The sequence below is a fragment of the Cucurbita moschata genome, unplaced genomic scaffold, assembly GCF_002738365.1.
Source record: "Cucurbita moschata cultivar Rifu unplaced genomic scaffold, Cmos_1.0 Cmo_Scf00003, whole genome shotgun sequence".
NCBI lineage: Eukaryota > Viridiplantae > Streptophyta > Magnoliopsida > Cucurbitales > Cucurbitaceae > Cucurbita > Cucurbita moschata.
Genome location: NW_019268519.1, coordinates 3,635,515 through 3,650,948, shown reverse-complemented (window position 1 = coordinate 3,650,948; position 15,434 = coordinate 3,635,515). Strand labels below are relative to the sequence as shown.

The following is a 15,434-nucleotide window of genomic DNA, read 5'->3' as shown; positions in this document are numbered from 1 at the left end:
CCAAGGGGGCTGAATTGTTAGATCCCACGTCGGTTGGAGAGGGGAATGAAACATTCCTTATAAGGATGTAGAAACTTCTCCCTAGTAGACGCGATACGTAATGGGCTAAAGCAGATAATATCTGCTAGTGATAGCCTTAAGTTTGTTATACAAAAATAGAAATAACGGACGAGATAACTAGGAAATAGTAAAGTGAAAGTAAACGAAGTATGTGTTATGGCATTACATTAGGTTCAACTCTCTCCCCGGGACTTCCCAACTTCGTAAACTGACCCAACTTTTCAGACTCTTCTACCCAACTTTCCTATGCTTGATGATGATGATGATCGTTCTCTTGTTGATCATCAACTTCTTGCTGGCGGATTGGAAAAACCAGTATCAAATGGAAAACGCCCTATACAAAAACAACAATCACAACCTTGTCCAGGTGAAAGCCACTGGACTTCTGACTACGTGTAGATCATTGCTCCACACAATCGATCCAAACCCATATCTTGCGGTTTGAGCAGCATCCCCGCTTGTCACAAATGTGACAGTGTACATTTTCTTCTCCCCAACTTTAGTGAAAACAAGCCTTGACGGTTTCACCATCACATTCACAGCCAACGGTGCAGTAGTAGCCACTTCATAAACCGACCCTGCAGCCCCAACATTCGTGACTTCACGAGTGTATTGAACCACCCTCTTTCCCCCAAACACAACTGAAAGTGTAGGGTAGTTAAGTTGTCCTGGGTCTGCAAACTTTCGGGAGCACGTTACATTCGATTGCTTCACAATTGCCTGAACATGATCAATCCCATAGTCCAAGGAACACAGGAAGGCAATGTAGTCATCGATCGAGATATCGTATATAAGACCTGGGGAGAGGGCTTTGTGTGGATCAACATGGCCAGCTCCATGACCCCATGGATTGGAAAACGCCCCTCCGGCAGCATCCCGGAGAGATGAGTTGGTGTTGTCCTGCGTGTATGCAGTGGTCATTAACGCAGATTTGATAGCACTTGGACTCCATTCCGGATGAGCTGCCTTCATCAATGCCGCCAGCCCGCTTATATGTGGGCAAGACATGGATGTTCCTAAATAGCAGGAGATTTATCAGCTAAAGAGCGAAAGGGTAAGCCTAAGCAAGAGCCATTTAGGACATACCTGACATAATATTGAACTGTGTTTTTCTCTTGTCGCTGTCCAATCCAGTAGGTCCAATGGACTCAGACCAGGCAGCCAAGATGTTAACGCCAGGCCCAATAACGTCCGGCTTTAGGATTTGGGGCGTTACCAAGTTGGGTCCTCGGGAACTGAAAGCCGCCACCACTGGAGATGGGCGCACGTTCACAACTGTCCCACCAAAGCTTAGCACCGCCGTCGGCTTCGAAACTGACCGCACATAATGCCGGATCATGTCGCCGGTTATTCTCCCCACCGCCACAGCCGGCAGCAAGTGGCTGTCAGCCACCAATTTCTCTCCATTAGCAGCTGTGTTTGCCAGAATCATCCCAAACCCACCAGCATCTCGCACCACTCCTCCCTTCTCTGCTCTGGCGTTGATTCCCCTGTCGCAGACCACCACTTTCCCTCTGATCAATTCCGGGTCAAGAGAACCGGGCAAACACATGTTGCTGGAGGTGTTGCTTCCTTCTTTGTACACCAAACCCACCGGCTTGTTCATTCCTTGGCCACTGTAGAGCGACACTCCAGTGAACCGCTTGCCATTTCCTAGTTGGACATAAGCTGGGAAATCCCGGTCTAGAGTTCCAGCTCCGACTGTCATGATCCAAGGTGCCACATTAGCCAGAGAAGCCAAGTTTGGCCCACTGTTCCCAGCTGAGCACGAAACAAAAACCCCATTCTCCATGGCTGCAAATGCTCCTATTGCAATGGTATCCTGGTAATAAGGTGCAGAGCCACCGCCCAAAGAGAGTGAGAGTACATCGACACCGTCGGATATTGCCCGATCCATACCTGCAAGAATGTCAGATCCAAAGCAACCAGTGGACCAACAGGTTTTGTAAGCTGCAACTCTCGCTTGAGGAGCCATCCCCCTGGCAATGCCTCTGGCATACCCAAGTAAGCTCGCGTTAGCCACATGTGACCCAGCAGCCGTGCTTGCTGTGTGCGTGCCGTGTCCATCCTGGTCTCTAGGCGACTGGTTTTCTCTTGGATTTCCGAAGTACCCATCATTAGAAGCCATTTGATAACCCTTCGAGAAGCTGCGAGCTCCGATTAGTTTCTTGTTACAGAGTGAAGGGTGGAAATCGGGCCCTGATTCGCATTCTCCACGCCACCGCGATGGAATCTCCGGCATTCCAGTGTCATCAAAGCTCATAGACTCCGGCCAAATCCCGGTGTCGATAACCCCAATAATAACATCATGAGAAGCCTGGTGGAGATCCTGAGTGTTGTGACCTTCCCAGAAGCCGAAATCGGAGTTGAGGCCGAGGAATCCCGGAGTTCGAGTGGTGTGAAGGTTATAAACAGAGTCTTCATAGACACCCAGAATGGAATCCGATTGGCGAAGCAATTGGGCTTCCTCTGGATTGAGAGAAGCAGCGAAGCCATTGTAGGCGGAAGTGTAGGCGTAGAGAATGGAATCAGAGGTGGCGGAGGAGGATAGGGATTGGAGGTGGGCAGAGTACCAGTGATGATGGGTGGGATACTCAGAAGGCAGAGCATGATGTTTCATGCGAACAATGTAGGTTGTCTTGGCATCGACGAAGACACAAGGATGAAGAACAAGAAGAACAAGAAGAACAACGAGAACAAGAACAACAATTGCCATTGAGCCCATGGGAAGAAAGGGAGAGTGGAGCAATATCTTACTCATAGCAAAGCATTTAAGTAGAGCGAGGAAGGAGGGTAATGGCTTAGCACAGCCCAAAACTAAGCCGACTTTCAAAAAAAAAAGAGCTGTTAGAGAAGGACAATGCAGGAACCAGTGTCTGGTTTAATTTTCGGTTCGCCCCAAGATTTTGTTAAAATATCATCACTATTTAGTATCAAAACGAGTTCGCCCTATTATGTTAGTAAGAAAGTCTCGAAAGAAGAAATCGAGATACAGCAGATCAAGACAGAAGACCAAGTGTCGTACTTGTTTACGAAAGAGCTAAAACATGAGAGCTTTTAGTGTCAGCTCAACATGTTACAACGGATGAAGACTAGTGTTGAGGGCAGTGTTAAAATATCATCACTAGCCTACTAGTGATTTACGTACTTCCATCCACATAAATTTTCATCCCAATAAATCTTTACTATTCTCACACCCTACCTATATTTTCATCCTAAGTAGTCTCAAAATGTCTTATAATCTCTTCTCGATGAAGTGTTTTCCACGTAGAGTTACGTTGAACAGATTTCTTAGAACTTCTCCACCTCCAAAATGTATACTTTTTTTGGCTTAGTTGCAGCGGTGAACTTGTCACGAGAGAAAAGAAGACCATGCCTAGTCCATAATGAACGTTATTCAATGAATTTTGTTGTTTCTATATTGAAAATAAAGATTAGGGGGGTAGTGCATGGAAATTGAGTAGAGATGGAAAAAGAAGGGTACAAAATTTGTTGTTCCTCTCACGGGTTTAGCTTGTTTTGAAGTAGTAACCCGTGAGTGGGGATTTTGTATCTATAATTTTGTCTTTCCTTGCATATGAATGAATGGCTACAAACACAAACCCACTCACAAAACAACCAAATTCTGCATCAACTTATAGTACAATCAATACTCTCTCAAAAACTATATGCCAACGTGAATGCCTGTAGGACTTGGAAGATGTTGTAACCGAAGCAGAAGCAAGTTCGATCGTACTTATACACCCACAAACATAAATTAAATAAAGAGATACAGAGATTTATGTGGTTTGGAAAGAAGAAATCATCTTACGTCCACGGGTAACAACAAATCTTAATAATCAAAGCGTTTATACAGTTTATATTTTACACTACAGAGTCTCTATGCATCTTAACCATTCTAGACAACATTTTACATAGACATAGAAACATTAATGTTTACATGAATCAACAAAATGGAAGATGAACTAAAAGGACTATGTGATATCCCATATTGGTTGGGGAGGAGTCAATCCACTATTTACAAGGGTGTGGACACTTTCCCCTAGGACACACGTTTTAAAGCTTTGAAGGGAAGCCTGAAAGGGAAAGTCTAAAGAGAACAATATCTGCTAGCGGTGGATCTGGGTCGTTACAAATGGTATCAGAGCCAAACACTGGACTATGTGTCAGCCTTCTTGCTGTTCCCCGAAAGGGGGTAGACACGAGACAGTGTGCTAGTAAGGACGCTAGGCCCCAAAGGAGGTAGATTTGGGGGTAGTCCCACATCGATTGAAGGAAGGAAAAAGTGCCAACGAGGACGCTGGGGCTCGAAGGGGGGTGGATTGTGATATCCCATATTGATTAGGGAGGAGAATAAACCACTATTTATAAGGGTATGGAAACCTTCTTCCTAGTTGCTTTTAAAGCCTTAAGGGGAAGTCCAAAAGGGGAAGCGTAGAAAGGACAATATAGCTTTTAAAGCCTTAAGGGGAAGTCTAAGGCTTCAAGGGAAAGCTCAAAAGGACAAGCTTAAAAAGGACAATATCTGCTCTTCCGTCCGTACGGATAAGGCAAGGCAGTGGAATTGGAATTTTGGAATTTTGGAGAAGTAAAAACAAAGGAAGGACGGAAGAGTTGAATGAGGAAAAGGGCAAGAGATGCATGGGAGAAAGAGACAAAATGGTCTCTTTTTTACACTTTTTTATTTAAAAGGAAAGGAGTGATAAAGAGGGCTGGGCAGAACGGACACACACATACATGCGCACACACACACCATTTGCATAAAATAAGGTAACGCCTACATATCTTGCCTTTTTTTTCTAATGCAAACCTTGCACGGGGCGTTGTGCCAATGAGATGATTAGATACTAACGGGCATCATCGAGTTATGAAATCTTTAGTTAATAAGTCGGTGTATTTGGATTGTTAAGTTGGTTTAGTGTTTTTGGAGTGCTACACGTTGTCTATAAATCTGTGTTTGGATTGCTAAATATGTTTTTGGACTGCTACGTTGGCTCGAGTTATGAAGGAGTGTTGAATTCTAGTTTTTGTCATACATTGGAGAAAGATTTTGAACTAGTAATGTAACAACCTAAGTACAAGATTTTGAACTAGTAATGTAACAACCTAAGTACACTGCTAGCAGATATTGTTTGTTTTAGTCCGTTATGTATCACTGTCAATTTCATAATTTTAAAATGTGTCTAGAGAGGTTTCCACACTCTTATAAGCAATGTTTCGTTCCCCTCTTCAACAGATGTAGGATCTCACAATCCACCCCTTTTGAGACCCAATGTCCTTGTTGGCACACCGTCCGATGTCGAGCTCTGATACATTTAATTCATGTGCTATAATACATTAACAGTCACTACATGGTAAAATTCATGAAAAAAACAAACAAGAAACCAACGTCTTGAAAGTTCATAGTAAGAAATGACTGGAATTGAGTTTTTAAACCCTAAGTTCAAACGGGTAGCTCAACTCAATGTAGCTCAACCGTCCCAAATAGACCCTTACAAGTTTTCTTATCCACGACACTCCTTTCAAGAACCCAAAGCCAAAATCTCAACTTTTGAATATCTCCATCTTCTTCGATTACTTAGCCTCACAGTTTTACAATACGCCTGCTAGGGAGAGGTTTCTACACTGTAAGAAATGATTACATGGAATCTCACAATCCACCCCTTTGAGGGCATCTTAGAATGGTTGAGATTTGTGGTGAAAATTTTATTCAATAAAATAATATTTTTTAAAAATATAAATAAAATAAAATAAAGGTATTTAAGGAAAAAAAATATAAAATAAAAGAATATATGTTTGAAAATATTTAATTATAAATATTTGTATATTTTCGACAATTACCATTTTTATGGACCGATCTAAATGGGCCGAATAAAGAGAAGGCCCAAACAAATAAGAGACTTTTGGAAATTGTCTAATCTAGATTCTTGACCTCTTTCGCAACACGAAGCTACGATATTCTTCTTTCACTTCCCGGGTTTTTTCTCCGCCGCTGACCGGAGAACTGACGCTCTGCGGTCGAGGTTTCAGCCATGGCTACGCTGGATTCGGATGTGCCTATGGTTCCTGCTGGTGAGGCTTCGAGTAGTGCTGGTCCTTCATCCTCCAAGAAACCTAAGCGATTTGAGATCAAGAAGTGGAATGCTGTCGCTCTTTGGGCTTGGGGTATTTTCAAACCTTAATTTCGAATTTTACGGTTTCTTGTAGAGATATGTTGCAGTAGTTTGGATGTTTCTTAATGATTATTGTAACGTAATTTGTAATTTACTTGTGCAGATATTGTTGTCGATAATTGTGCTATTTGTAGGAATCACATAATGGATCTCTGTAAGTTGGAAAGAGTTTCTGGAGTTCTCAGTGTTCTTTAATTCTAGATGTGGCTTTGGTTGTTGATTTGATGTTTCTTACTGTTGTGTGTCCCGATTGGTTTGGTTTTTAGGCATTGAATGTCAGGCGAATCAGGCGAGTGCCACTAGTGAGGAATGTACTGTCGCTTGGGGTATGCTATTACGCCTCTTTTCTGAAACCTTAGCTTTTGTTCTTGTTTCCTTATTTTACTTTTCTTATGCTGGTAAATTTGATCACTTTGTCTTCTGGTGGTTGTGCAAAGCTGCCTTGAGATATCTCAGTGACTGAAAAATTATCTTAACCTACTTATTTTTCTTGATCACACTGCCAGACATTAACAATTCTCTTGTTGAATGGACCTTGCTTTTCTTTGTTTTATGTTGTTCATGTAAGCTATTTTAAACTCTAGAAGTTTCAGATCCATCGGGGATTTTCATGGTGGTTCGTCATTTGATCTCTTGTGTCCGCAGTCCTTTGGATGCATGGTTAAACCATAAATTTGTTTTGAGTCCCTTTTGATAATCTCTCTTTCCTTTAGGGATTAACTCTTTTCTTTACCTCAATGCTTTGATTTTGCACTTATTAAGATTGTTATTTGCAGGGGTATGCAACCATGCTTTTCACTTCCACTGCATTAGTCGTTGGTTGAAGACTCGCCAAGTTTGTCCATTGGGTATACTTTCTAGTATCCTTTAATGTTTTTAATTCACAGCACTGTATGAAAATTCTGCTCATTCTTGATTGAACTTTTGTTATGCTTTTCAGATAACAGCGAATGGGAGTTCCAGAAGTATGGACATTAGGACCTTTGTACGGTTGCAACGTCGGAGGTCAGACAAATTCTACTTGAAATGTTTGTTGGTTGAATATTTGAACCTCTAATGTCCATTCCCAATATCCTGTTATGATTTGCTATATGTATCTTTGTACCTTTTTAAATTTGGAAGTAGTTTAACATAATCTTAGTTGCTTCACTCCAAGTATTGAGCTAAACGTTTACTTTCCTTCTGTGAACTTCCCTGCTGTTCCCTTTGTGCATGTTTTTGGTTGAATCAGAGTGCCAAATCTCTTTGTTATTTTCATAGAGATGTTGCTAAATATCTCGGTGAAAGTTTTTTCTTCCTTTGATTTTATACTATGGTTATATTGAAAACGTTATTTGAGATGAGAATGTTGATGTTTTTCCCAATTCATAAAGTTATTCAATGGTATATTATTAAGGGTCAGACGATACATGACAAATTTGCAGTACAAAGTATCATAAGTTGAAGGCTGAATATATGTTTGTGTGCAATATTTGGGCATCTTTTCAAGTTAGCCTTCCGTTCTGGTTCGTTATTCTTTCACTCACTATAAGCCCTCAAGATTCATTCGACTCAACTTTAACCTTAAACCTTTTCTTTCCTTCACCTCTTCTTCTTTCTTCTGCTTTCAAGACTCAACCGAAACAAACTCTTTTCCTTCTTTCAGGTAAGTAAACAGGACGGACGATTCTTCCTTCTTTCATTAACATTTTCAATTATATCCTTCACGTCAATGAATGTTAAAGATTGAGTTGACATAAAGCTGGCCTAACATAATACTTGCGAGGTAGAAAAGCTTAGAACAGGAATTAGGCCACCTTAAGGAGGAATGATATAATTCCTCCAAATTTTGAAGGAATTGGCTGACACTTCTCTCGTCTTTAGTTAACCCATTTTCTCATCTCAATTTACTTTGCATTTTCTAAGCTATTATGTCATGTAAGCTTATAAATTAGTCAATTTTAGTAATAGTAGAATGTGGGAAAGGTATGTCTAAAGCGTATATTTAGTCTCAAGTCCTTTTGCACACTTGATAAATGGCTAGAACAATGCAAAGATTGGGCTGTTAGCTCCCATTCTACATATTTAGCCCATATGGTCTCTCATGGGCCAACCCAGCAGGTACGAGAAATTATCATATTTAGCTAATTTCTAAATTTTGATCATTAGGAAAATTACCTTCTTGATCTTGCAGTTTGGTTTAGGTTACCTTTGGTTTATTGAGTTTTTAAGTGTAACAATTTTGGTAGAATTTTTGGTCTATTCACGACCAACATGTTCCAAATTACATCATGACCAAACAAACGTATTCTCAAACGTTCGCTACATATGACCAAACAAACAAGCTATTATCAACCGTAGTACATAGATTGTGATGTGACGTTGTGCTATTTGTCCATTTGTTATTGTATATTTTAATTAATCTCCAAATAACAATCACGATGAATCAATATCGACATCACTGTCATTATGAAAAAGATTTAATGAGATAGGTACATGAATTGACATTTTCTTTTCTTCTTTTTTCAAAAGACCCAATTGATCAAACTTGGTAAAGGCATTCTTGGTATAAAACAAGAAAACGTTCACACTAATTTGTCATCAAAACGACAAATGTTGACTTTGACAAAAAAAATTGAGAAAAGAATTTAACATATTTGGTATTACTTCCAAAGTTGAAACCATATTTGTTATGAATCAAAGATGGAATCTTCACGGGAGAAACACCAAAGTCAAATGGACTAAGAGATTGTTCATATTATTTTACAACTTTATTTAAGAGATCATTGTAAGGTCACCATTGATTGCGACCCATCACCAAAAATCCCAAATTCATCACATAAACCCTAATTCATGGAATATTATCTCTTATTATTATTATTATTGTTGTTGTTATTGATAATATTTCAATTCTTTGAATGGGTCACACATTTTTTAGTCATGAATTTTTTTTTTCCCTACAAGCAAACAAATTTGAAAACCTCACAAATTACCTTTGTCAATAATTTTCTACAAAGCTTTCTTTTAGTAAATATTTCATGGATGACTTTGTCTCTCTCTCACTACAAAATTCACTATATTTAAATAGAAAAAGTTACACGCAAAAAAAGTATCTCGTGGTGCAGCAGTTCCTAATATTTTAATGTCTCAATGGAAATTTGTTTTCTGAGAATACCATATGGAAACAACTTTGTCAATTTCATCAGGATTATCCCTATGTGCGATATTAGTATGAATATCGCTAGTTTTTAGATTTTCAATAAAAATTACGATATATTTTGCATATTTTGAACGAGTCTCATCAACATTTACCTTACTTTCTTTGTTTCTTTCTTTCGGTTGTTTTAAATTGTCAGGTAAATTTGTACGATCAGCAAAAAATTGTTTTTTACTAATTTCTTCTATTCCAACCGAGTTTTTATGACTTGCACGTTTCATTTTTCACCTCTGCAATTGTTCAACTAAAAAAGAGTAAAGTAGGGTAGGGCCGGTGAAATAAAAAAGTTTTATAAAAAAAAAGCTTAATTATTGCAAGGGACATGAGTTGAATTGTTCTTCTAGATGGACGTGTGCATAACCGCACGTGTATAGTAGGTGAGGTATACTTGAATATTGCATAGTTTATTTGTTGGGATTGAATTATAAATATATAAATATATATATGTGTGCGTATATATGCATGTATGTATATGTGTGTGAATTTTTTTATCAAATTTGTAATTATTCAAAAATATTAGTTTACTCTCGACTCTTAATATCTTACCTATTATTCCAAGTCTATACAATCAACTTATATAATATTTTATTTTATCGACTCTACGTCGTTTTTAAATTTTAAATATTGTTGGGTCGAAAGATGGGCTAACTCAATTACTTCTGAAACTTTGAACTATATATATAGCCATAACAACGTTGTCGTATCATTAAATGTTACTTTATTTCTCTGTGCCTATTTAACTATTAACGAAAAATCTTTTTACACCCTGAGATTTTCCATCTTGTCGATACGAGTTCCTCCGGGACCAAACAGCCCACTTTCCCTTTTCTAAAATAGTTGACTGGATGAGGGTGAAACCGTCATTTCACAAAATTCAAAAACGTGTTTTTAATTAAATTTGTTTACTTATTCGTAATTCTAAGGTAGTGGATGAATAATAATAATAATAATAATAATAATAATAATAATAAATAATAATAATAATAATAATAATAATAATAAATAATAATAATATTGTTGAAATTACAGTTAGAGTTGGTGAGTTGTCCCATTTGAATTGGTCGTTTCTCTATCAACTTTCACTTTTAATATTTTAATTTTATTTTCCATTTAATTATTCAACAAGAAAATATCAAATATTTCTGAGTCAAAAATTAAAATAATAATAATAATAATTACCCACAATTTCTGTTTGCAACTTGCAAGTAAAATATTCCCAATGAATCTCTATCTACATCTTTGATTTACAAAGTCCCCAATCCAACGGCCTACGCTCTCCGGCCGCCGCTTTCCGACACCGGCGATCTCGGGTAACGGCGATGATCTCGTCTACGATGACCGTTATGCTTTCCTTCTCTGTTCTCTTCTTTTGGAGTCTCACTTCCCTTGGTTGTGGCCGCCGTCTCCGGCACTACAAAAACAAAGGTTCCAATCGGCATGTCTTGGTAGTCCTTCAATGACTCTAGAATTTTCACCACTTCGCTCATCGTTGGCCGCTGCTTTGGGCGGTAGCTTAGACATTGGTACGCCAATGCCGCTGCCTTTCTAGCTCCAATTTCCGAATATTGTCCTTCGAGTCTACTGTCTATTATTCGACTCAGCCTTCGGTTGTCGTTCAACATTGGTCTCGCAAATTCCACCAAGTTCTGCTCTCGGTTCGGCCTGTTTCTCTCTAACGATCGTCGTCCCGTCAACATCTCTAAAAGAACCACTCCAAAACTATACACATCACTCATTGCCGTCAAGTGACCTGTAAGAAAAATTTTGTTAATCCCGTGTTCAAGTTATAAAGTTTTTCAATCCAAACAACTCTTATTAAACAACGAACCCGACTCGACCCAACTCGAGTTATTTCTTTAAATTCTTGTTTTTACCTAATTCTATAAGAATTCATGAAACAGCTCAATCATAAAACTTTCATTTACTTGAACTCAACCCAACCTAACCCAATTCAAATAAATTCATATTCCCGACACAAACCTACGAATTGAGTTTAGTTGATCAAGTTTTTCGGGTCATCGAATTTTTAAACACCAAGCTAAATTAAGTTATAAGTTAATAGATTACTATAAAAAACTCGACCGAGCTTACCAGTCATGACATATTCAGGAGCAGCATAGCCTTCAGTTCCCATGACTCGGGTGGAGACATGGGTATCGTCTCCATCAGGACCATCTTTAGCCAACCCAAAATCCGAAAGCTTTGCATTGTAATCCGAATCCAACAAGATGTTCGAAGCTTTAAAATCTCGATAAATGACGGGTTTTTCAGCTTCATGAAGAAACGCTAATCCCTTCGCAGCTCCTAAAGCTATTTTCATTCTTGTCGACCATGGCAACGACACCGAAAATCCTACCAAACAAATCATAACAACAATAATCAATCAATTCAGCTTAGAAAAAAACCAATTTTTCAAAAAATCTCAACAATTTCTTACTTCTAAACAGCTGATTCTCCAAGCTCCCTCTTGGCATATACTCATAAACCAACACTCTATGTTCATCTTCACAGCAATATCCAATCAATTTCACCAAATGGGGATGCCGTAATTGTCCCAAAAAGATCACCTCCGTCTAAAACGTTAAACGTTCACGTTAATCACCGACCCATAAATTAAATTCACCATAACCCATCAACTTAAAAACAACGACGTACCAGCCACTCGCGGTGTCCTTGTGTGCCATCCAAGTCCAAGAGCTTGACGGCGACCGGCTGAGCCTTGAGGCCAAGGCGAAGCTTGTCGTCGATGAACCCTTTATAAACCGGACCGAACCCGCCTTCTCCGATGAAATTTCCGGTGGAGAAACTTTGAGTCATGACCTTAATCTCTCCCAAAGTGAACATGTGGATGTTAGAGCCGGCGAGGGACATGGAAAGGTCTTCGGACAGGACAGAATTGGAATTGCTTAAATCCAGCTGGGAAATTCTCTTGTTGAAAGAGGTTTGCTTTGCCGCCACCTTCTTTGTCGCCTGCGCCGGCAAATCGCCGCCGCACATCGGCGGCAACAACCACCGCCATGAAGCTTTTTTCTTCATCGTCATTGGATGAGATTTGATGAGAGAATTTGAAGAATTTTGGAATTTAAAGAACAAAGAGAAGTATTTAAACAGAAAAATAAAGTGAAAACGGCGAGCAATTTCTTGGATGGCAACGAAATTAAAAAAATTATTTATTTAAATAAATAAATAATAGAATAATTTATTTTTAATTTTTTTTAAAAAAAGAAAATAATACGGTTTGGGTTTCAAGCCGAATTGACGTCGCTACCCCTTTGACTTTTTTTGCATTTTCCCATATTAAATATAATATTTCTATTTTTATTTATTTTGTGCAATTTTAAAATATATAAGAGATAATGGAAAGAACTTTTCTCTTATTTATTTACTTTTATTATTATTATTATTTAAAATGCTATTTAATCAAATATATTGACAAGTTTCTTGCGAAGACAGTATTCCTTGATCATAAACTCATGATCATTCTCTAAATTAGCCGATGTGAGACTTTCATCCAACACCTCCCTTTAATCGAGGCTCGACTCTTTTTTTTTTAGTCTTAGTCATTTTTTTACTATGCCTTCGAGGAGCCTCGACTCATTTTTGTTTTGGAGTCCTTTGTTCGACATTTGAGGATTCTATTGACATGACTAAGTTTAGGGCATGACTCTTATATTGGGTAAACTCATGATCATTTCCTAAATTAACAGACGTGAGACATTCATCCAACACTTGATTATTATTAAAAAAAAATTACAATTAGAGATGGGCTAGCTATGTAACACTCGAGTAAATGAGTGATACATAAATGAACCGAGACCATATCCAAATGATAGCAATCTTGATAATAAAATGACTAAGGAAAATCACTACTTATACGAACAAGGTGCACGTAAGAATATTTCACTAGATATTAAAAAAAAAAAAAAGGGTAATTCCCCGTGTTTTTTTATATCGAATGCGATAATTTTTTAACGAGAAAATTAGGTTAAACCCCCCATATTAGAAACCAAATGCAGCCATTTTTCCTTGTGATTTGGTCAGAAATAACTCCGTCAACAAAATGAACCAGAAGTTGGTGAGATTGCAATATTTTTGCCTTGGCTTCTAGAAACTCTTCCCTCCAACCCCCCCTAAAAAATATTATATCATCAACTCGATTCTATAATTTTGGATAATGTAACCGCCATCACGACCGTCCAATATGCATACTTTATTGAAGGCGGATTTTCAGGAAGATCAGGAGCCTTGCTTCCATCTAAAGTTGACCTTTTGGATCTAAGTGGGTCCTACGTTTCCAGTTGTTGAGAATCATTCGAAAACATCCGGCTATTGGTCGTGTTTACGGTTTTTTCGTGTCTTCAATTACACATAATAATAATTATTATTATATTTTATTGAACTCATAAAATAAAACAAAATAAAATAAAATAAAAAATGTTTGGGTGTCTAATTATATATATTTTTTTGGTGTCTCTTAATTTAATGAATTATTTCTCTACTAATAAGTTGGGATTATTCGAAATATTAATTTAATTTGAATGTATGTCACTCTTTACATCACTCTTATATTATATAATTTAAATAATATAGATATGGCTAACCTTATCTTAATCAAAACTTGCCAAATAAGTATTGAAAAAATCAACCATTACCAAATCTAAATATTAAAATATATAAAATTAATTAAGCATTCACAAAATTTATTAATATTCTTAAAATTTTAAATATATATATTTTTTAAATCGTTAGTATAGACAAAATTATCAGTTATAAAAAATGTTTTCTTTTTGGTCCCTGATTTTTTTTAACTTTGTTGTTTTTGGCCCAACTTGACGAGGAAGTTTCGAATGAGCCCCAACGCCCGTGAAATAAAAATAATAATAAAGTTACGAAAAAAAAATCGTCTCCGTCGCCTTGTGGCTAATTACTATTCACATGTAACAAAAGTCCAATTTAAGGGTAATTTCGTCATTTCAAGAAAAGGTAGTAGGTGCATGTGGGCCACGCGTCGAACCATTGCCCAACAGTAAAGAAAGTCAATGGTTATAAACATCACGACGTTCTCAATCAACCCCAATTCTCATATCTAATCCTACTCGATAAGGTTTCTATTATTCATAATTAACATTCGACAATAATTAAAAATATATATCGTTCGATTTTGTAGCCTGTTTGAGTTATTATTAACTAAAAATTAAGAATTTGGATAAATTCATTTAAATCCGTTCGAGATTACTACATTTTTCAAGCTATTATAAACCCGATCGAGATAATTTTTTAGATAAGCTTAAAATAATTGGGTTTAGGTCATGTTAGTTGGTAATGATTGAAAATAGTTGTATTATTCTTTATTGATGGGTGGAGGGAAACCTCCAAATTCCTATTTATTTGCTTTTCTTTTTTTTTTTCTTTTTTTTCTTTTTTTCATCTTGGTGGCATCTAAATATCCTAAATCTTAATTTTTTTTTTCACTTTTGAATTTAATTAATTCAAAAAATTAAATATGATTTTCACACGTGTACGCACTTTTGCCTTTCAATTAATTAAATCTATAATCTAATTTTAAAATATAATATTTGAATTTTTGAATTTTCAAATTTTGAGAATATTTTAAAATTAGTCCGTACCACTTGAGTTTAGTAGTATTTAAATCACTGAATTTTCAAACTCTGACAATTTCGTCGTAAATTTTTGATTTGGTAACCTAAAAAAAAAAAAATTAAGATTTGAAAATGTTACATAATCGAAAATTCTAAGATTAAATTGTTGAGTTTGAAAGTTATCTTCGAGACCAATGAAACTTTTTAAATTAATTCATTAAAATTTGAACTTTTAACTCAAAATTATAACTTTTTAGCGAACTAAATTTAAAATGAAATAAATATTAATAATTAATAGAAATTTGAATAATGTGGAAGAAAATGTAAGAAAAATATCGCAACCACTTCACCCTCTAATTTGGATTTTCACCAAACGAACCAAGAGTTTCAAATATTTGAAAATTA

General features: G+C 37.0%; 3 protein-coding genes across 3 annotated transcripts; 1 reads left to right on the top strand and 2 right to left on the bottom strand.

Annotated features, from left to right (window-relative positions):
• Positions 1-332: 332 nt before the first annotated feature.
• On the bottom strand, positions 333-3,316 carry LOC111440004 (subtilisin-like protease SBT1.8). The gene is made up of 2 exons (XM_023077392.1): positions 1,147-3,316; positions 333-1,076 (listed from the first exon to the last, which is right to left on the bottom strand). Exons 1-2 carry the CDS (start codon positions 2,819-2,821, stop codon positions 412-414), a joined length of 2,340 nt encoding a protein of 779 aa, XP_022933160.1. The 5' UTR covers positions 2,822-3,316; the 3' UTR covers positions 333-411.
• A 2,651-nt stretch (positions 3,317-5,967) lies between these two features.
• LOC111440096 (RING-box protein 1a) lies at positions 5,968-7,564 on the top strand. Its single transcript, XM_023077460.1, has 5 exons — positions 5,968-6,225; positions 6,337-6,387; positions 6,500-6,559; positions 7,010-7,081; positions 7,174-7,564. Exons 1-5 carry the CDS (start codon positions 6,093-6,095, stop codon positions 7,209-7,211), a joined length of 354 nt encoding a protein of 117 aa, XP_022933228.1. The 5' UTR covers positions 5,968-6,092; the 3' UTR covers positions 7,212-7,564.
• Positions 7,565-10,583: 3,019 nt separating this feature from the next.
• LOC111440023 (serine/threonine-protein kinase RIPK-like) lies at positions 10,584-12,515 on the bottom strand. Its single transcript, XM_023077404.1, has 4 exons — positions 12,085-12,515; positions 11,867-12,002; positions 11,521-11,781; positions 10,584-11,179 (listed from the first exon to the last, which is right to left on the bottom strand). Exons 1-4 carry the CDS (start codon positions 12,469-12,471, stop codon positions 10,698-10,700), a joined length of 1,266 nt encoding a protein of 421 aa, XP_022933172.1. The 5' UTR covers positions 12,472-12,515; the 3' UTR covers positions 10,584-10,697.
• Between the last annotated feature and the right edge of the window lie 2,919 nt (positions 12,516-15,434).

Bases quoted from the DNA above. Each gene is read 5' to 3' on its own strand.
- LOC111440004 (XM_023077392.1), bottom strand. From the start codon at position 2,821: ATGAGTAAGATATTGCTCCACTCTCCCTTTCTTCCCATGGGCTCAATG. The intron at 1,077-1,146 runs GTATGTCCTAAA...CCTGCTATTTAG, and splicing joins ACAGTTCAATATTATGTCAG to GAACATCCATGTCTTGCCCA.
- LOC111440096 (XM_023077460.1), top strand. From the start codon at position 6,093: ATGGCTACGCTGGATTCGGATGTGCCTATGGTTCCTGCTGGTGAGGCT. The intron at 6,560-7,009 runs GTATGCTATTAC...TGTTATTTGCAG, and splicing joins GGAATGTACTGTCGCTTGGG to GGGTATGCAACCATGCTTTT. The intron at 7,082-7,173 runs GTATACTTTCTA...TATGCTTTTCAG, and splicing joins TCGCCAAGTTTGTCCATTGG to ATAACAGCGAATGGGAGTTC.
- LOC111440023 (XM_023077404.1), bottom strand. From the start codon at position 12,471: ATGACGATGAAGAAAAAAGCTTCATGGCGGTGGTTGTTGCCGCCGATG. The intron at 11,782-11,866 runs GTAAGAAATTGT...TTTGTTTGGTAG, and splicing joins GGAGAATCAGCTGTTTAGAA to GATTTTCGGTGTCGTTGCCA. The intron at 11,180-11,520 runs GTAAGCTCGGTC...TTTTTCTTACAG, and splicing joins TCCTGAATATGTCATGACTG to GTCACTTGACGGCAATGAGT.